Raw genomic sequence first — 22,812 nt, 5'->3', positions numbered from 1 at the left:
CCTGAGCTGCAGTGTGCAATATATCAGTGTGCAAATAGTTAATGAGTTCCAGCTGTACCTTCAGCTGCACACACGCAGTGAACATAAATGCACCCTTGCTTTGTATGCAGGGTGTTTATAGTGAATGATCCACATGTGAGGTGCTGAGGTGACAATGTTCATGTTTTTCCTCTGTGATATGATTTCTCTGAGTCCATTCAGGTCCTGACTCTAGTTCATATTATATCTGCTTTGCTGTTGGTGGACCTATGTTCGCCATTATTTTTTTCCAAACCTACCTAACTACTAGCATTTGATAAATATTTAATACAATGTCTAGCTATATTTGATAGATTTATTTTGTTTTCCTATTTGGTCAGGCGGTAGCTAAACTTATTTAACCTGATGATGATGTATTGCTAATGTCCCTTATTCCCGACAGAGCTTCATTGGTCCACTAAATTGGTTTATGTTAAGTTGCTATTGTGACCTTTTCACTTGGCCTTTTTAGTTATTTGCTTGTGTGCTGATTGTTGGATGACCAAAAGGACCATTGTTCCATATGACAGGAAAGCTCCATTGACTCTATTGTATATTACCACATTATCATCCAGTGTTGTTTATGTTCGCACACTGTTATATACAAATACGGACACACATTGGCAGATAGAAACGGAATGTACATAAACAGTGATTGTACAATAATACACAAAGCAATGGAATCCCAAAACATGCTCCCACTACACACACACACAAACGCACAACCCCACACAAACATCCAAATATGTTCATGTATTCTTTGTGTTTTTTAAGTCAGTATCTCGCTGTTGGACAAATACAGGAAGAGGATATTTACTGTTTCCTAATGCGGTTTATTGGTCTACACTCCTATCTGGTAACAGGCAAACATTGTGTTAGGGTTCAGCCTACCCAATTTTGTGTCCATATTTACTTTGGCTTCACCATGCTCACAACATTTGGTCTACCCACAGAATTAAATGAGTTTCAATCCATGGGGAAAAAAATAGGCCACAAGTTAAATAGGAGTTTTGCCCTCTCATGTTGCCTAATAATACCACCAAATTATTAATTATATAACACCTCCCATTATGATGCCGTTCACAAGCACTGCTTTATGCAACTTCTCTATTTTTGATACTGTAAATGTCTTGCATTGCTTTTCATATGACTGTGCAAATGTTTCACATTTAGGGGTCAATGCTTTGAATATCTGCCGTTTTGTTGATCCTGACCACGACATACGTGGCCTAGTCCGTCCTAAAAGACTGTGGATTAATGTATTTAAAGTAGTGTCGTCAAGTGAAGAGGATGCTCGTTAAGAGCCATCATAGGACACCACCATATCCTTAATTGCCAGGGATGCTGGTTTGTGTGATGCATATTAATCGCGTATTAAGCACACACATATACACACAAATGGGGCATTAGCGTGTATTGCATATTAATTACCTATTAGCCTTTGTTCTGTGCATTAAGGGCTGTGTGGCATCAAAAAGACAGCTTGGCCAAGGGCAATACACACCCTTGCACGCATGCGCATGCCAACACCACACATACACACAGGATGCCTTCATAATGAGGAATTGGGTTTTGCAGTCAAACAGCCATGACTTTAATTCTCCACAAAAAACATGTTGGTATGTGTGTGTACAGGTTTGGAAATGTGAGAGCTGGTCCCTTTGTGACAATGAGCGATTAGATTCGTTTTTATAATTTTTTTGTATATATACATTGGGAAAAATAAGTATTTAGTCAACCACTAATTGTGCAAGTTCTCCCACTTGAAAATATTAGAGAGGCCTGTAATTGTCAACACGGGTAAACCTCAACCATAAGAGACAGAATGTTAAGAGAAAAAAAAAATCACATTGTTTGATTTTTAAATAATGTATTTGCAAATCATGGTGGAAAATAAGTATTTGGTCAATACCAAAGGTTCATCTCAATACTAAGTTATGCACTCTTTGTTGGCAATGACGGAGGCCAAACGTTTCATGTAACTCTTCACAAGGTTTTCACTCACTGTTGCTGGTATTTTGGCCCATTCCTCCATGCAGATCTCCTCTAGAGCAGTGATGTTTTGGGGCTGTCGTTGGGCAACACAGACTTTCAACTCCCTCCACAGATTTTCTATGGGGTTGAGATCTGGAGACTGGCTAGGCCACTCCAGGACCTTGAAATGCGTCTTGCAAAGCCACTCCTTTGTTGCCCTGACTGTGTGTTTGGCATCATTGTCATGCTGAAAGACCCAGCCACGTCTCATCTTCAATGCCTTTGCTGATGGGAGGAGATTTTCACTCAGAATCTCTCGATACATAGCTCCATTCATTCTTTCCTTTACACAGATCGGTCGTCCTGGTCCCCTTTGCAGAAAAACAGCCCCAAAGCATGATGTTTCCAGCCCCATGCTTCACAGTGGGTAAGGTGTTCTTCGGATGCAATTCAGTATTCTTTCTCCTCCAAACACGAAAACCTGTGTTTCTACCAAAAAGTTATATTTTGGTTTCATCGGACCATAACACATTCTCCCAGTCCTCTTCTGGATCATCCAAATGCTCTCTAGCGAACCGCAGACGGGCCTGGACGTGTACTTTCTTCTCGGGGGACACGTCTGGCAGTGCAGGATTTGAGTCCTTGGCGGCGTATTGTGTTACTGATAGTAGCCTTTGTTGCTGTGTTCCCAGCTCTCTGTAGGTCATTCACTAGCTCCCTTTGTGTGGTTCTGGGATTTTTGCTCACTGTTCTTGTTATCATTTTGACGCTACGGGGTGAGATCTTGCATGGAGCCCCAGATCGAGGGAGATTATCAGTGGTCTTGTATGTCTTCCATTTTCTAATAATTGCTCCCACAGTTGATTTCCTTACACGAAGTGTTTTACCTCTTGCAGATTCAGTCTTCCCAGCCTGGTGCAGGTCTACAATTTGGTCTCTGGTGTCCTTCGACAGCTCTTTGGTCTTGGCCATAGTGGAGTTTGGAGTGTGACTGACTGAGATTGTGGACAGGTGTCTTATATACCAATAATGAGTTAAAACAGGTGCCATTAATACAGCTAACGAGTGGAGCCTCGTTAGACCTCGTTAGAAGAAGTTAGACCTCTTTGACAGCCAGAAAACTTGTTTGTTTGTAGGTGACCAAATACTTATTTTCCACTCTAATTAGGAAATAATTTCTTTTAAAATCAAACAATGTGATTTTCTGTTTTTTTTTTTTTCACATTCTGTCTCTCATGGTTGAGGTTTACTCATGTTGACAATTACAGGCTCTCTAATCTTTTCAAGTTGGAGAACATGCACAATTGGTGGTTGACTAAATACTTATTTGCCCCACTTTATATACTGTATATGTTTATGTATAAACAATTAGATCCCAATGATATTAATGTTGATTCGATTACGGTTAGGTTAACATAGGAAATAGGTAGTCAACATAATCATATCATGAGATGTATTGCTATTAATTTTCAATTTGAGTTATTTTAATCGGTTTGATTACATTTAGGTAATTGTAAAACTTCACTCAGAGATTATTATTCTTTGAAATTTTATAGTACTGTAAATCCCTTAGTCTTGCAATATGCACTGTAGTAGTGGTTATGTATACCACAGATTTATTATGTTTTACAAATTGGTTCAAAATGCACTATAATGTATTCATGTGTTTATATGCTGAATCCCCAAACTTGGTTGGAAAAGCAAATTAGCATATCATGCCATCTGCTATTGTGTGGTTGAGCTATGTGGATGGATACATTTATGTCAGGGTCAAAAACCTACTAAATTAGAGATGAATTACGTTTGGAGGCAAATATCCATGTCCTTGCTTGGTTTTACTAGAAATGAAAAGTTACTCCATTCTATAATCTGTCTCTGGGGGAGTTAGATTGCTGGTTGTAGTCAAGCGGAGCTACCGGAGATGATGGTGGTGATAAATCTAGTGTGTGCTTGTTTGGGTGGGGTAGAGGTGGGGGAGTCAGCTTTGGTGTGTGGGTGTGCTTAAAGAACAGATCAAGTGTCATATTGGCTCTCTCACAACCTGAGTTATGCACACAAAATGGAATGGAACTTTATTGTGGCATTTATTAAGTCAAGTCTCAAAAAGCAGTTTAGCAGCTCATTGGTTTGGACCGAAACTCCCAGCCCTCAGCAGACCGTAGACCACTGCCAAGGTTGTTATCCATTAACAAAAGAGTTTTGTTAGAATTCTGTTTCCTGCTTCATAGAGGATGACATAAACTGAGTGGAATCCATCGATAATTTATGGGAAACTTGATCTGGCAGTTGTTGGTGGAAAGAGGCCATTATCGTGTAAATTTAGTTAAAATAAAAATACTGTATTATCCAAAAAAACAAGTGAAAAGTATGTTGACCACCATGCTGTCCGTTACTCTGTAGTTCACTGTGTCAAAATGTACAAGTTTTATACACCCCCTACTTTTTTGTTTTTTCTTCTCATGCCATTTTGATTTTATCCATGTATTTTCCTATTAAATTTTATTTTTGCAATTTTAAGGCTGGTGAGGAGTAGACAATAGAAGAAGAACAGATGCAAGAATAACGGGAAAACGCAAACACAGAAAAACAAATCAAATAAGTTGCTACTGACGTTTCAGTTTCATGATTCAATGCACGGTCCTTGTTTACATAAAACACGTTATTAATGTTTGTGCCCTTTAATGGGTCCAGCTGTAAAGGGTTATTTTATTAATCGCTAATGTAAAGTGCTTTAGGCATGGTAACCATGTAGATGAATGGGCTATATAAGTATTGTCGATTTACCATCCCGATATTTCCCGATCCGATTGCTTTTTTTTTTGCTCCCGATTCAATTCCAATCATTCCCGATAATTTTTCCCAATCATATACATTTTGGCAATGCATTAAGAAAAAAATGAATAAAACTCGGACGAATATATACATTCAACATACAGTACATAAGTACTGTATTTGTTTATTATGACAATAAATCCTCAAGATGGCATTTACATTATTAACATTCTTTCTGTGAGAGGGATCCACAGATAGAAAGACTTGTGACTTTGTATATTGTGACTAAATATTGCCATCTAGCGTATTTGTTGAGCTTTCAGTAAATGATACTATAGCCATGCCCAAATGCATGATAGGAAGTGGAACCATGACTGTGCGTAGTGCTACCAATTGATATATCTTCTCTGCTTTGGGAAATAACGTAAGGTGTTAAGATAAAGATCAATTGCTACCTTGCTTCCCCACATTGCTTCCCATGATATTTCTAATCGTAGGAAGAGGGATTGTAAGGCTTTAGCCAATTAAAAAAAGGCTCCAAAGGCTGCCAAAATTCACTCTACTCATCTTACGCTGCCTTTTATCTCTCTATATGGGTAAAACGGTGCCATTACAGATTGAGCACGACAATGCGTGAGTGGGTTGTGCAACGCATGCATTAATTGCATTAAATATTTTAACATGATACACTTTTTAAAAAAATAATTACCGCCGTTATCGGGATAAATTTGATAACCCTACCTTAAGCCTAAACTAAAGACTCTGGATGAGTGTAACATATTATGTCTGTAACGTTAAATACAATTAGAAAATGATTTAATTAAAAAATATATACACTGTATATTAAAAAAAAGGCATGGCCGATATTTTTTTGCCGATTCTGATACTTTGAAAATGACGTGATCGGACATCCCGATCGATCGGGACATCTCTACCATTTACCATTCATGCACATTAATTGTTCAGCTATGCAGTGTTTACGTTTACAAGACTAGCGCAGTAAGGCACTATGCAAATGCACATTTCATTTTTGCATCTTACAGGTTTTGGCATTGAATACATGCATAATTACAGACATTTTCCTTTTTATGGGTATTTTTTCTTTTTCAGTCACATATATAGTTTCTTGCAATATATCGAATATCGTAGAAATGGTGTATCGAATTAAAGGTGGCATAATTCGATTAGGGTTAGGATTCAGAGGCTACGATTTGATTATAAATCAATTATTGTTGCACCCCTGCCCCCCAGCTATTAGCTGCTTTTTGTTTTGTAACTTAGTTTTAAAAAATGTACAAAAATCCTCTCAGGCTTAAATAAACTACTATTTCAGTATCAAGTTAACAGTTCAAAACGGTAAATTAAATATTGAAGTCCCCATTCTGTATCAGCAGCTTTAAACTACATTCAATCAATTTAATGTTGTTATTCAACCATTAAAGTTTTTAAAATTGCTCCAGTTATTCCATAATTTCCCTTATGTCTACTTTCGACATGTTAACGCTTTAAAACTGTTTTACCATTTAAAGATAGATTCAAGTCAAGATTTTTAGATAAAAAGTTAAATAGGTTCGCTCGGAAGGTTCGCTCCAACTAGGGAAGTCTACTGCTTTAAGATGGCGGCTGTTTACTAATGCCGGCGGGTCTGTCATTTCGCATCTAATTTTCTACACATGTGCTAACGCCGCCGAGTCTGTCATTTCGCATGTAGTTCTTCCTACATATGATATCTACCGCAGCATTACGTGGGCGTAGTTTGTAGCGGCTGTCGGCCGTAGTCAGGTATTTCTTGTTTTTTTTTTTTTTTTTATCTAGCTAGTTGAGCCAGAGCAGTGAGTTGAGCATGATGTTAATTTCTGTCTTTCCCTCATTGCGTCCCGAAAACCGCATTGGCTGTGTTTTAGTTCCGCTTTACTTGGCATTTTTCAATAATCGGAATTTGGATGTTTGTGAATCATTCTCAAATTTTCCACGGCCGAATCGTGAATAATCTAAGAATCGCAAATTTCGCATACCGCTAATCGGAATATGATTCTCTAGGATCACATATCGTCACATTATCGAATCTTGAGTTACCCGTATCATTCCACCCCTATTTACTGTATAATGGTGGTTTAGTTGAGCCAGAGCCATGAGTTCAGCATGATGTTAATCTCGGCCCGTTCCTCATTGCATCCCGAAAACCGCACTGACTGTTTTAGTTCCGCTTTAATTGGCATTTATTTAACAATCGGAATTTGGATGTTTGTGAATCACACGATACCGAATCTTGAGGTACCCTAATCGGTCCACCCCTATTTATGATGGTGGTTTTTGAGAGTTTTTTTTCCCTTTCTTTTGTTGGCAGTTAGAAGTTGATAACCACTGCTCTAGTTCACACGGATTGATGTAGGATGTTAGGTTAAGACTTGGACTGCATGGAAATCCTGACGTATCTTAAAATTGATGTATTCATTCGTTAATCTAGAAAATCAAATGGGTTGTGCCCTGGTAAATGTGCTACCAAGACAAAACGGTTGATGAAAAACTACTTCCATCTGTATGTTGTTATTCTTGAGACAAAAGAAGGGAACCCACAAACCAATCAGCATTACCTTTTCTAAATGTAGAAAAGCCATGTTATTTGCTCTTTACTAACTTTAGCTAAGGTTGAAATTTTAAGCTAACATTCATTCAGAGACTGGCATCTATACTGTATGCTAAATGTCTGTGGGGTGGAGGATGACAGTAGAAGGGGGTGGAGGGGGTTGCCTGTCAGACAGCAAGGTCAGATAGAAATTTTTCAGACCTAACGTTCCATGACAACTGGCCAAGGTTCCATCAAGGTGACTCACTGCTGCCCAAGATACACACAAATCTTCCACATCTCCTTTGTCCTGCTTTTGCCTCTTTTCTATTCCCGCCCCTTTCTTCCCCTATTTACCTCACCGGTTTTATCTATGCTTAATGTAGTTATTAATCACAGTTGTGGTCCGAATAGTCCACAAAAGTGCTCCAATAAGAAACAGAGGAGCGATCAAGCACATAGCCTTAAGAGGAAACGGCTCCCCTGTGGAAGCTCCATTATCACACGTGTCTATTTGTATCTGTCTGGGAGCAACACCAACACAAGGGAGAGGATGTTGCAGCGATAAGTCAGTGACTGGATAGCTGCGGGGACAGAAGTTGTTGATGCATTTGTGCGTGTTAACATTCTGTGTGTGTCAACCTTCCCTTCACACGGATTGCGTGTTTGCGTTCAAGAGATTACATCTGCTTCTTGCATTCTGTTGTGCGATGTGTTGCCCATATGAGATGCTGTTGTGTACAGCAGATGTAAGTGCAAATTCTTAATCAGCTGTTGGTGACAAATCAGTGAACTTGAGACTGACAGGCTTAGCAGCAATGGCAGCCATTTGAATCGCCCATCAGTGTCTATACATAATGCATTAAAGTTGTTTGACTGTCACATTCTGTCAACTCACAGCCCCATGCACAATCAATAAAGTGTGCAAAAAGACAAGTCAATTGGATGCTGAAAGTATAGGCAATGCAAGGCAATTTTATTTGTATGGGACAATTCAACACACAGTGATTCAAAGTGTTTTACATCACTTGAAAAGCAGTAAGACACCATTAAGAAATCGAAATAAAACAAATAAAAGGATGCAGTTCCAGATGACCTAAGAGTTTTAGAGCAGGGATGTCAAACAGGTTCAGCATAGGGCCAGAGTGGGTCCTGGTCTTTGTTCCAACAGATCCAGCACAGACAGTTCAACCGATGATGTTTCTGCTAAATCAAGCAGCACCTGACTGCAATCAACTGATTACACTTGGAAGACACCAGATTGGCGAAAAGCTGTCCTCATGACGGGTTTGAACAAAAACGCCGCACACACTTCGGCCCTTTGAGGACCGGTTTTACACCCCTGCTCTAGATGCTTCCTAGAGGTCAAATCAAGCAAGTATTTTGGTCCAAGGCCATTCAATCTTTTGTAGATGAGCAGTAAGATTTTATAGACCCCAATCACCAACGTCACACACTCACGTGATCGCTGTATTGTGCCGCCATATTGTCCGTCATTGTGTGTCCGTATTGTCAATTATCGTAGTTTCGAAAGGTGGATTCACTTGCAAATTATGGAAGCCCCGGTGCTTTCAGACGCTGTAAACTCATTGGATGAGTTGCATGAAAGCCGTTATTTGGAAACGCTTCGGTCGATCCAGTCGCCAGATCCATATTTGATGCCTAAACCGATGTTTCCTCCCGTCCGGTCCCGTCCCGTGCATCAGAGCTCGTCCTGAGACCACAAAATTTCCAATCATACTCCAGTTTATGTCACAATGAGGAGTCGGGTACCCAAAATCGGCACCGGCCCGAATATAAACTGGCATTTGATCAGCTGAGCGTCACCGTTGTCACGATTGTAAAATGAAACTTGATCAACAACGGGCCGGTGTGTGCCGAAAAATAGCTGCCCCGCGTGAAATGTCCCCCCTGAGGGGAGCGCTTAATTAAAACGCTTTATTGACGTGAAAACATCCAATGTTTTCATGGACGCATTACAGCACAGGTGTCAAACCGATTCCAGAAAGGGCCAAGTGGGTGCAGGTTTGCTTTCCAACCAATGAAGAGGACACCTTTTCACCAAACGGTAATGGATTTACGACTGTAAGATCAGTTTTAAATAATTAAATTACACAAAATATTAGTACTGTATTTTAGTAACAAATCGTGGACTGGGCCACATAACCGTCTTTCAACAGAAATGTACAGGTTTTCACGACCATATCCCAATGACAATCACACACGTATGACATTTATTAGTTCAAGCAGAGTAAAATAATACATATTCACGGTACAAGAAAGTCGTTTCCGTGTGGGCGCTCCCGTCAGGGGGGACATTTCACGCAGGGCGGCTATTTTTCAGCACAACACCAGTTGTTGCGCTCACCTTCTTGCTGCGCGACCGTGGCGACGAGCTTCGTAGTCTCCATCTGATGATGTCTGCGATCGTGTTGGCATCATATTGATGTTTTCCCCGCTGTCTGACAGCTGTCGACACAAACGCATCATGGACCGAGATAAACAATCCGTGCTGCTTTTGAGATTTGCCCTTTTTACAATGGGCACACAACAACTACTAAAATGACCGTTTATCTTCTCTGTTACTGCAACCAACCGCCACACATGCCCTTACCATTTTGATTAATCAATGTTAACGATTGTCAGGAAGGTTTTTGGGTTCGTTTACTAGGCGGTGATTCCTTAGACAAGCAGAAAAACACGCAGTAACAGGAGGAATGTACGTAGCGGTAATATGTGAACACGATGAGCTGACGGACAATATGGCGGCACCAGTCAGGGGGGCGGAGTTGTGACGTCATGTGATTGGGTTCTATAGTCTTTCCTTTGACTCACAGGAAGCCAGTACACTGATTTCATGACTGGTGTCATATGGTCCGGTTTTCTCGTATTTGACTCTAGCGGCAGCATTCTGGATTAACTACAGCAGCTTCTTGATTGTTATTTTGTATGGCTGTCAAAGTTATCACGTTAACGGGCGGTAATTAATTTTTTAAAATTAATAACGTTAAAATATTAGACGCATTTAATGCACATGCCCCCCTCAAACAGATTAAAATGACAGCAGTGTCATGTCCACTTATTACTTGTGTTTTTTGGTGTTTTGTTGCCCTCTGCTGGCGCTCGGGTGTGATTGATTTTATGGGTTTCAGCACCATGAGCATTGTGTAATTATTAACATCAACAATTGCGAGCTACTAGTTTATTTTTGGATTTGAAAATTTTACAAATTGTATTAAAACGAAAACATTAAGAGGGGTTTTAATATAAAATTTATATAACTTGTACTAACATTTATCTTTTAAGAACTACAAGTCTTTCTATCCATGGATCGCTTTAACAGAATGTTAATAATGTTAATGCCATCTTGTTGATTTATTGTTATAATAAAAAAAAAAAAAAAAAACAGTACTTATGTACAGTATGTTGAATGTATACTGTATATCCGTCTTGTCTTATCTTTCCATTACAGCAATAATTTACAGAAAAATATGGCATATTTTATAGATGGTTTGAATTGCGATTAATTACGATTAATTACTTTTTAAGCTGTTATTAACGGGATTAAAATTTTTAATCGTTTGACAGCCCTAGTATTTTGTTAAGATCTTTAAATACACCATTGCAGTAATCCAATCTACTCAAAAATGAATATATTGATAAGTTTTTCCATATCTTGATTTGACAGAAGCCCCTCAATTATTACTGTTTTTTATGTGGTAATGGACAGATTTAGTGATCAAATTTAGATGACTGTCGAAGTTCGGTTTTGAGTCAATAATTACACCAATCTCTCAATCAATCAACCAATCTCAAATTGTGGCTTGATTACTTACTGTCAGTGATTTGTGCCAGGGTGTGCGCTGATCTTTTCCTTTTTTGGCCAAAAATGATCACCTCTGCCTTTCCTACATTTAGCTGGTGAAAATCTTGGCACATCCATTCATTGATATGATGAACACATTTACTCAATGAGACTAAGGCACTGTAAACATGTGTGGGCATTGACATTTTAGAGTTGTCTCATCTCTTTCAGTTGTATATAAAATGCTGTAATGTTCCATAATCTGAGTTATAGATGTCTATAGAGATTATAAACGGGCCCAAGGATGCAACCTTGCAAAACCTCCCATGTGATTTCAGTTTGTTCAGGCTTATGGTTTCCAATTGAGAACAAAAAAAATCCCTTATTTATAAATATGATTTGAAGCACAGTGTCAATGAGCCCTACCCGCTGTTCCAGTCTGATGAGGTGTATGTTATTATCAACCGCGTCAAAGGTGGCACTGAGATACAGTAATGCCAGAACAGATGATTTGCCGACATTTGCCGTTTTTCCGACAAATATCATTTAAGAGGAGCACGGTCTCAGTGCTGTGGTGTGACAAAAATCCAGACTAAAATGAATTCAAAGGTTTGTTTTGCATCATAATAGCATGAGTTTGCTCAAATCAAGGTTTTCAATAATATTACTCAGGATTGCCAGATTTTATATTGGCCTAGAGCTACCAATTGTCATGGTATCCAGATATTTTTTTTAAATGTGGTTTTATTACTTCATTTTTTAAGCCTGTGGAAATGATCCTGCTTGGAGAGAAGTACTCATAATCTGCTGTACATCTGGAGATATGCAATGATAAAACAGTTTTTTAAAATGTTTAAAGGAAGAATATCAAAGCAGCAAGTTGTGGGCTTTAATTTTGATACTGTTTCTGTTAGAGCTTGTCCAATAGGCTCAAATGCCTAAAACTAACTGGGCGGACGGGGGGCAAGTGTATATTCATTGTTGAACTGGAGCTGCACACTGCTGGTCTTATCTGAAATATTTTGTTCGTAAAAAAATCTATAATTTTTCTCATGATTTTTTTTTTTAAACCTCAGTTCAGAATGGACTAATAATTATGGATTTGTCAGTTTGTCTCCTACAGAAAATAATGTGCGGGCATTATTACTGTTTCTATTAATGATATCTAAAAAATATTACTGCTTTGCATTCTTGTGTTCTTCATTATAGTTATGTCACATGAAGAGTTTGCTTTTCCGCTAGACAATTGTTTGGCAAACTCATCAAAAAACTTTGTATCGTATTGCAAGGGCTTTTTTAATAGAACAACATATTCAAAGGAGTCAAATCGGCCACATGACATGCATTGAAAACTGTCCTTGATCAGACCGGGGATTTACTCATACTGCTGCACTATTATCTTAACCTAACCAAATTAATGTTAAAAAAATCTTATCATTGTTGTGTTTGCCGATAAAATCAATATAGATTTACCCAGAGGCGTCGCGTCCCATAAGCAAACCAGGCAATTGCCTAGGGCCCCCAGCCAGCAGGGGCCCCCAGAGGGCCTACAGATTTAGAACACACAGCTTTACTGCACTGTCGCAGCAACAAGTGTAGGGAGTGTTTCAATACAATGGAATCCTTTGGCAGATTATCTAACGATTATGTTATCAATCCCAATCAGCACTAACCATGTCACGTAGATTATACATGTTTAACAAAGTCCAATCAGCTATTAATACCACATGATTGTTTAATGACTGACTCACCAAGTACTCTCTGGAAAGTCCTTGTGGAGTTGTTTTACGTTGATTTTCAGAGGCCACCTCATTATTCATGTGACTACTTAAAGGAATTGTGATTTTTCCCAAAAAAAAGTCTATTAATGGGTCTATCGTATTCCAAGAGTCGAATACTCTATAAGAAAAATATAGCATATATGCATCTAAAATAATCCTAAACGATTTTATTAGCAATTTTAATACTGCTTTTAGCAAGGTTCCTTGGGTATGCATACGTTCCCAAAGCAACCAGTCCTGTTATTGTCCTACGTCACAAGCGCTGCGTATTCTGGGAGCGAGAATAGGCGTAAGGTGCGCATTGCGAGGAGAGGACGGCCACCTGTTAAAATGTGTGCGTCCATGAACGAATGTAAGTACATCTATATGAGTCAGTGTAAAGTGCTTAGTTTTCGCCACTTTTATGGCCAAGATGACCGCACATGTACGCAGCGCGCACTCGCACCCCCCCACCTTTGTGTTCATTATACTGCGCGAGTATGTATGTGTGTCACATGACTCAGAAGGGCCCCATGTTGCTTGTTGCCTGGGGCCCTTGGGGACCCTTGCTACGCCTCTGGATTTACCAACTAGAGATGTGATATTTAATAGAGCTAGTTGTAAATCCCCAGAAAACTTGTCACTGTTGAGTTTCGAGGTCGACATGCTATACAAAAGGTTTGCAGAGTTCATTGAACAATCATTTCTCACCAATTTGGTCTTTTTCCTGCCATTATATGTATAATCGGAATGTCAACATCTGGAGGGAACGAGCTGTGTTTAAGAGAAAAAGAATCCCAAATTTATACTTAAGATGAAACACGAGGAGATCACACTAATCCTTTGAGAAATAATGACGGAAAAAGTAGAACAAAAAACAAGGTAACAAATGTTGTTTTTGTTTGATTTTTCTCTTTTGTTGCTGCAACTGGTATCCCTGATAACATCAAACCTGTCTGGGAAACATGATTTCAACTGTGACCTCCTTTTCTGTCAAAGCAACTAACTGTACTGTCCTTTTTATCTCTTCTTCTCCCACTTCATGTAACCTCTCTTCCCCTATGACACCCCTTTCTCTCTGTGCGTCTGCTGCTATCATCTCATCTTTTTACCCCACTTTAAACACCCTGCGGCTTCCGCTCCCTTCCTGTCTTCCAGCTTGCAAAGTGGGGTTTTACCGCTCGCTGCTGGAGTCTCAGCTCTGCAGTAAATGTCCACCCCACAGTGTGGCCCGGCATACAGGAGCAACTATATGCAGCTGTGAAGAAGGATATCACAAGATTGACTCTGATCCTCCCAATATGGCCTGCACACGTGAGATTGAACTTCTGTATTTGCACTTATTTGGTACAGTTTACCTTTGATTTGTTCTGATTTAGAAGTCCACAGACAACTCTATTCACAGATGTGTGCGTGCAAATTTTTAGGGAACATATGGTATTTTCCTAGACATGTTAAATACACATCACGCTTTCCAGTGTTCATTCAGTCTTCTTTTACTACTTGTATTGTTGTTGCTTGGTTGTGGTAAGGTAAGGTCCATAAATATTTGGACTTTAACAAAACTTCTATCTTTTGGACTCTAAACACCACCACAGGTTTTAAAAAGAAATGACCACAATGTTTCTTCATCAGCTTACACACATTAGGTCAGCCAGGTATTTATACTTCACCATCAGACCAAGGTAGCAATGTATCAAAGCTTTAAAAAGTTTCACTATACACTCACAGGGCCCAAGATTAGCAACACCCAAACAGTTTAATAAAATGCAATGCAGTAGCTGAGCTATAGTTGATAAAAAAGATTCTCCATACTTCTATTGAAATGATACGTGTGATGTAGGGGAAAAAAAATGAGACCAAGATAAAGCTACAGTGGTACCTCGACATATGATCTCTTTTCGACATCCGACGTAAAATTTGACTCGTTGTTTGTTTCTACATCCGACGATATGCTAGAAATACGACAATTTATGACAGCGCCGCAGTTTCTTTGTTCTCCCGCAGGACGGACACATGGCAGATTTTCTTGTGAGAGAAACCAACATGGGTTCCAAGAAGGTCAGTGTAGGTGGTGAAAAAGATGACACCATTGAAATGAAGATGGAAATGGTAGAAAGATATGAGCGTGGTGTGCGCGTCGGTGAACTGGCTCGACAATACGGCCATAGAATGTCTACGATCTCGATGGTCCTCCTACAACCTCTGTTTGCTAGTCTTTATAGGAATTATTATTATTATTATTATAATGATTCCGATATTTATTTATAATTTATTTGTTTTGCTATGTGTAATTCATAGCTGTCAAGTTGTACGGTTTCGGCGTAATTTGTACAAGTGAGCACGTTTTTCATGCATTACGTTTTTTTTTTTCTCCGTTCGGATTTTGTCACTGTTTCGGCAACGAGACAATGTGCGTTAATATGCATTACGTTGGTTGAATGACACGAGAAAAGTCAGACACGGAGAGAGAGAAGAGTGTTTGTTGTGACGTTGTGGCAAACGCAATGCTAGGCTAGGTGGCTACAATATTTCCTGACTGTAGCCGACAGCCTACAATCTACGCCTAGATATCACATGCATATAAAACAACTGTACATGCAAAATGACAAATTTGGCGGCGTTGGTAAACAGCCGCCATTTTAAAGCAGTAGACTTTTCAGAAAGGCTCTGTTGTAGTGAACCTTCCTAGCTAACCTAAGTAACTTTTTATCTAAAATACTCCTAAATCGGCCAAATCTTGACTTGAATCTATCTTTAAATTATGAAACAGTTTTAAAACTTTCACATGTCGAAAGTAGACAGAAGGGTCCCCTTCTGTCTACTTTCGCAATGCAATTTTCGTAACGCAAAAACTGGAGCAATGTTAACAACTTTAACAGTTGATTCTCAACATTAAATGACTTCCAAACATACAGTGGGGAGAACAAGTATTTGATACACTGTCAATGGGAAAAACCATTGGCAGTGTATCAAATACTTGTTCTCCCCACTGTACATAGCAAAGCTTACTATGTTTTTTTTTTTTGTTTTGTTTTGTTTTTTAAATGAAAAAAAAAAAAAAACATGAACAGTAACATCAATAACTTTGCCAAGTTACTAATTACTCTTACTTTCTAAAAGTAATATTAACAACACTGGTCATAAAGATGAAGTCTGCAGAATGAAAAGTGACAAAAGCAGAGATTTTATTCTGCCAATTTGTTGCAGAACACAATTTGTCCGCAACTATTGCTGATCACTTCTCAGAATTAGCAAAAGAAATGTTCCCTGACTCAAAGATTGCATCGGTAAGTTAATTTTATCAACTGACCTTTTTAATTTATAACTGAACACACAAACGAACTACCTTCAAGTCAAACTGAATTATAAGCTGAAGTGCCATTAAGTTCAGCCATCAAAAGACATGATAGAAATTGCCAAAAGTGCTAGATACAATTATAACAAAAGTCACTGTTGAATTTTAGTAATCATGATGTAGCTGAAAATATTGATTGTTCTTTGATTGCACCAGGTTATATGTTAGAATATTAATTATACATTAATTATATAAATTCATATTATTTTAAAAATTGAGTTTATTTTTGCTTCATATTGCACGGTATATACGACGTTGTAAGATTGGTCACCAATTTGTAAGGGCATACATCACTATTTGCAAGATTGCCATTGGACTCGGGTTGACAAGTATGGTAATTGCCATTTGTAAAAGTACCAGCACTATTTATTAAAGATTTAGTTTAGGTTTCCGGGCTGTGGAATGAATTAATGGAATTATAAAGTATGCTTATGGGAAAATCCTGCGTGACATACAACCATTTCAACTTACAAACAATGTCCTGGAACAAATTCACTTCGTATGTATGGGTACCACTGTATATTTTTCCTCCATTAATCTGACCTATAACCTTTACACCATATTTAACACTGGGGTTTTGCTATGTTCAGAACTGACATATCACATTCAAACACTTGTTAAATAAGTCAGCACACACCTATTTAATGTCTTCTATAACCCCGAAACTTTAGTCTTCTTTTTTCATCAGAACCCAGTCGATTTTGTGCTGAGCTGCTGTTTCAAACTTTTCAAAATGTTTTTCATACTGCCATGAGTGTAAATGATATCGTTTGTGTGTAAGTTTTAACAGTAGGCTTACAGTAAGATTGTTGGAAATATTCAAAACATTTCCACTATAAACTCAGGCAACCTATACAGTGGGGCAAATAAATATTTAGTCAACCACCAATTGTGCAAGTTCTCCTACTTGAAAAGATTAGAGAGGCCTGTATTTGTCAACATGGGTAAACCTCAACCATGAGAGACAGAATGTGTAAAAAAAAAAACTGAAAATCACATTATTTGATTTTTAAATAATTTATTTCCAAATTACAGTGGAAAATAAGTATTTTGTCACCTACAAACAAGCATTTTTTTCTGGCTGTCAAAGATGTCTAACTTCTTCTAACGAGGTCTAATGAGGCACCACTCGTTACCTGTATTAATGGCACCTGTTTTAACTCATTATCAATATAAAAGACAACTGTCCACAATCTCAGTCAGTCACACTCCAAACTCCACTATGACCAAGACCAAAGAGCTGTCGAAGGACACCAGAGACAAAACTGTAGACCTGCACCAGGCTGGGAAGACTGAATCTGCAATAGGTAAAATGCTTGGTGTAAAGAAATCAACTGTGGGAGCAATTATTATAAAACGGAAGACATACAAGACCACTGATCATCCCCCTCGATCTGGGGCTCCATGCAGGATCCCACCCCGTGGTGTCAAAATGATAACAAGAACGGTGAGCAAAAAATCCCAGAACCACACGGGGGGACCTAGTGAATGACCTACAGAGAGCTGGGACCACAGTAACAAAGGCTACTACAAGTAACATAATACGCCGCCAAGGACTCAAATCCTGCACTGCCAGACGTGTCCCCCTGCTGAAGAAAGTACACGTCCAGGCCCGTCTGCGTTTCGCTAGAGAGCATTTGGGTGATCCAGAAGAGGCTGGAAGAATGTGTTATGGTCAGATGAAACCAAAGTAGAACTTTTTGGTAGAAACACAGGTTCTCGTGTTTGGAGGAGAAGGAATACTGAATTGCATCCGAAGAACACCATACCCACTGTGACGCATGGGGGTGGAAACATCATGCTTTGGGGCTGTTTTTCTGCAATGGTACCAGGACAACTGATCTGTGTAAAGGAAATAATGAATGGGGCCATGTATCGAGGGATTTTGAGTGAAAATCTCTTCCATCAGCAAGGGCATAGAAGATGAGACGTGGCTTGGTCTTTCAGCATGACAATGATCCCAAGCGCATACAGCCAGGGCAACAAAGGAGTGGCTTGGTAAAAATCATTTCAAAGTCCTGGAGTGGCCTAGCCATTCTCCAGAGCTCCACCCCATAGAAAATCTGTGGAGGGAGTTGAAAGTCCGTGTTGCCCAACGACAGCCCCAAAACATCACTGATCTAGAGGAAATTTGTATGGAGGAATGGGCCAAAATACCAGAAACTGTGTGTGAAAAGCTTGTGAAGAGTTACAGAAAACGTTTGGCCTCCGTTATTGCCAACAAAGGGTACATAACAAAGTATTGAGATGAACTTTTGGTAATGACCAAATACTTATTTTCCACTACGATTTGCAAGTAAATTCTTTACAAATCAAACAAAGTGATTTTCTGTTTTTTTTTTTTCCACATTCTGTCTCTCATGGTTGAGGTTTACCCATGTTGACAATTACAGGCCTCTCTAATATTTTCAAGTGGGAGAACTTGCACAATTAGTGGTTGACTAAATACTTACTTGCCCCATTGTACTAGCATGATTGCAGTGTAATATATTTGAGTGACACCTTAATTTATTTGGCTTCTTTCTGTCTACTGCAAACATTTTTAGAAATAGTAAACACACCAGTCTTTTATTGTATCCCTGTACAATCGCAGCCAAGCCAAACAAGGTCTCCGCTTCATCATATTTCAAGATACTTTACTTTGTCTCATTATCTCCATCTCTCTCTGCTTTACTTTTCATCCCTGTTTAATATTTTTTTCCAATATGATCTCTTGAGGGTTTGTTCACTGCACTTCAAATCGCCCACGCTGTGCTGCGTGTGTGCATGCTCAGTGCATAAAAACCCTACACTTAAAGCTAATAGTCCCTGCGCACACTCTGACAATGAAAGCACAACTGCAATTTTCTGAAATTTTGAGATTCTACAACAGTCGTTACAATCCATTTTCATTGGAGTCCAACATTAATTCTCTGACATTTAGCTTCTTTTAAAATAATAACAAAAAATCATCTCATGTTTTGAATTTGACCACATCTTTTGCCCACTCTTAAAAGCTCAGTATTAACTTTAGGGATGCTTCAGTACTAGATAAAGTGGATGCATATATATATCAACCGCAGGTCTTTGACTTGATTATCAACTAACATTCACATATCAAATTAACTCAATGAGAATGAAAGTGCATAGTCGTTTGACGTTAATATGTTGTTCTAATGAATGTTTCTCCGTGCAAGTGCATAAAAAAATGTGGGGGAAAAAAATCATTGCTGCCGATCATTGATTATTCATCCATTCATTCATATTCTTATCTTCATCATATTAATATTTTATATCATAGTCTCTGTGGATTTGTGCAAATTGGTTCTTAAAGTGGCGAGCTCCTAAACCCAGAAGGAAATACCATTAGTTATTTTCAAATGTTGTTGTTTACCTCATAGTGTAGTTTAAGTCACACTGATCATTTTCTTACTCTCCAAGAATTAAAAAAAAAAAAAAAAAAAAGGTCAGTAAGCCTTTAGATTTAAAGCTCTTCAGAGTGGAAAAATCAACCTCACCTTCTTAGATCTGTTACCTCTTTAATTGATTCAAATCATCCCTCTTAAACGATTGTCAAATATATTTATTTTATATTTTTCTCCTGTACTCAGTGAATATGGACTTATTCCTTCATTGCTAAAAGGCTGAACACCTCAGATCATGTAACCCAGGAAAACTAGTTTTCACCATGGTGAAGACTAATAGGGATTCTAATAAACAATAACCAATCATGAAGTATACTGTAAATGTCTTTAATCTACATCCGATGATGTTGAAAATTAAACAGGAACTAATAAAGTGATCTTGGGTTCCATTCAAAATAATAACATAAATAAATAAATAAATAAAAAGAAATACCTTTTTCTTCGTCATACAACACGTGAAGCAATCAAGTTGATAAAACATTGGCTCCGGCAGCATAAAATCCTCAGAAATTGTCACAAAGCGTGTCAGTGGACACCTCTCGAAGGGACCATATTTACTTCCATCACACGTTCTGTTCACACAGCAAGTCACTTAAATTTTTGCAGTATAAATGGCCACACAAAATCAGAATTAAAAATAATCTGAATTAGGCAGTACTCCCTGAAGTGTGAACCTAGCCTTAGAATGTTTTGCAATGAGTATTTTTTTTTTTTTCTTTTTTAATGACTCTCAGGGCCACCGTCTGCTCCGCGCAATGCCATCTCCAATGTCAATGAGACCAGCGTCTTCCTTGAGTGGTCTGTTCCCATGGAGTCTGGTGGAAGGAAGGACATCCGCTACAATGTCCTATGCAGACAAGTCTTGCCGGATGGAAGGGGCTTGGAGGAATGCGGTCCCAACGTTCGCTTTCTGCCACGTCAAGCCGGCTTGTCCAACACTTCGGTGATGGTGGCCGACCTGCAGTCACACACGAACTACAGTTTTCTGTTGGAGGCCGTCAATGGCGTGTCAGAGCTGGCCAAAGATCACATGAAGCAGTATGTGTCACTAAATGTGACCACCAATCAAGCTGGTATGTAGGATTTATTCTATGGTTTGAAATTATTTCTTTTTTACATTTGAAAGAAATCTACATCAATTACTGAAGCACCTGAATTCTGACACTAATAACAGCTCCATATATAACTCTTTACAGACGGTCATGTGTGGACGCAGCATGGTAATTCAAAGCATTTCTGCTGAAGTTTACAAACTAGCAGTTTTGCTCTATTTTGGATTAGCGTAGTTTTGACAATACATTATTGTTTGCAAAAACAATGCTCTAGTAATGCATAAAAGATTAACATTAACATTAATTGAGACAATGGACCTTGGCGTAGTTGTCAGTATTAGGAGCTTGCTTGGGTTCTTTTCAAATGTAAATTGAAATTGTGACATCAACTCCTTGGGATACCCATTTTTTGCGTTTACAAGCAAGTTTTGCCTGTGTGGTTTATTTTTGTGCTTGTTATGAAAATGCAAACATGTGAAGATGGAATGAGCAGAATAAAATGTCTGTTCCCTGAAATGCTTATATTTGAGGTGATAAGGTGAAAAAAAAAAAATTATGATGCACAACGTTCAAGTTCATTGACAGATGTTTTGCATGCTTTCGTGGTATACGAGCTAGTCCTATTAGCAGTGGACAGTTGTGGATGACTGAAATGGTCACTTGGTCAAAGAAAAAAGAAGCAGATGGTTGTCTGACAGTCAAGAGAACCGACAGACCTCTAACCCTGCTGTCACTGTGACTGTCAGCAGTCTGAGTGGATTACACCCGACTGCAGAGCTCACTTTGAGTTCATCGGAGTTGTAGTGGGATTACAGTTAACCAATTCGAGATTAGGGATTATGTTAGATTACATATGACAAGCAAGTCTCTGCTCCTTGGCTATGGGTGCAAATACGATGGTTGAATTACACTTGTTCATTTACTTGTGTTGAAGGCAAGTACATGTTGGCAACCAGTGTGTGAAGTCTATTTTGTTTTATGGCCTACAAACAGATTGACCCTTACTATAGATTTCAGTTTTTCTCTGCTGTAGTGCTTTAGATTTAAGTACCGTAATTTCCAGATTATAGCGTGCATATGACTATAAACTGCAACGCAATACAGCGCACTCACCCAGGGGAAACGGACACCACAAATCCCACTTGAGGCAGTCGGAAACTTGAAAAAAAAAAAAAACTTTAAAAAACGGGTCTCTACATTTACAAAAAATTTACTTTAGCTTGAAGAGGATACTCAGTGCTAACAACTATCAGCACTAGCATAGCATCTTTGATGTCACGCACTTAGGCAATCCATCCACTTTAAATCAAAACCAAGTCAAAACAGAATTCTGCTTAGTTTAGTTGTCCAATGCCCAGTGTTAAGATGAGTAACTGAATTTCAAAGTGTTCTTCGGTGTCTTTATTACAATAAGTTAGATTTTTTATGGGTCATTTTGATGTTGTTAAATGAAAATCCTCGATTAAAAAAACCTCGATCTGAAGAGCTTGTCCTCGACATACTTATTGACAGCAATGTTATCAGATTGCATAACGCTATCCTTGTGTGACAACAAAAATTTTAGATCTTAGTTTGTAACATGCATGGACCTCATAAAGAGCACTGGTTTACAGTAAAAATGTTTTATCAAGATTATTACTGTCTGCTATTGGTTATATTAAGCAAGCAGCTGGTTGTCGAATACTTCCACAGACCTGTCTTGTACCTAAAACATACCTTTGGAAACAAATTAGTTCAATGTTTTAAACATTGCTAATAGTTTTGTCAATCAGGCAATTAGTCATGTAACATGCATTCATTAAAAAGAACACGCCAAGAGCTAATATGCCCATTGTTTATATTTATTTAGCAAGCAGCTGGTTCTTGATTTTATCCATATTCAGACTAATGTACCGCAACACCATCAGTACCATGAAGGGATTTTGGATGCACTTAAAGCCCAGTTTGTCAGCTTTATTTAAAAAACACTGTTGATTTATTTGCAAGAAAAAAAAAAGAGAAACGTCTTGTCCCAATGTTTATGTACCTGATTTCATTAGTATGCCTCCAAGGGACACAAAAAAATTACTCATTGTAGTTCAATACATTGCAAGACATCTTAAT

The 22,812-nt window shown here is 38.5% G+C and overlaps 1 protein-coding gene across 3 annotated transcripts in view; it reads left to right on the top strand.

The window, feature by feature from the left end:
- LOC130905114 (ephrin type-A receptor 5) overlaps positions 1 to 22,812 on the top strand; it is a 130,722-nt gene that overhangs the window by 54,475 nt on the left and 53,435 nt on the right. For all 3 annotated transcript variants that reach the window (XR_009061034.1, XM_057818148.1, XM_057818147.1), the window contains exons 4-5: positions 14,054 to 14,209; positions 20,392 to 20,730. Coding sequence is in view for 2 of the 3 variants with exons in the window: in XM_057818148.1 (XP_057674131.1) it covers positions 14,054 to 14,209; positions 20,392 to 20,730 (495 nt within the window). In the remaining variant the exon portion in view is untranslated. The remainder of the gene's footprint in view (positions 1 to 14,053; positions 14,210 to 20,391; positions 20,731 to 22,812) is intronic.

This window comes from Corythoichthys intestinalis, chromosome 17 (assembly GCF_030265065.1).
Source record: "Corythoichthys intestinalis isolate RoL2023-P3 chromosome 17, ASM3026506v1, whole genome shotgun sequence".
In the NCBI taxonomy this organism is placed as follows: Eukaryota; Metazoa; Chordata; class Actinopteri; order Syngnathiformes; family Syngnathidae; genus Corythoichthys; species Corythoichthys intestinalis.
The sequence above is the reverse complement of the archived record's forward strand: the minus strand, read 5'-3'. Positions and strand labels throughout refer to the sequence as shown.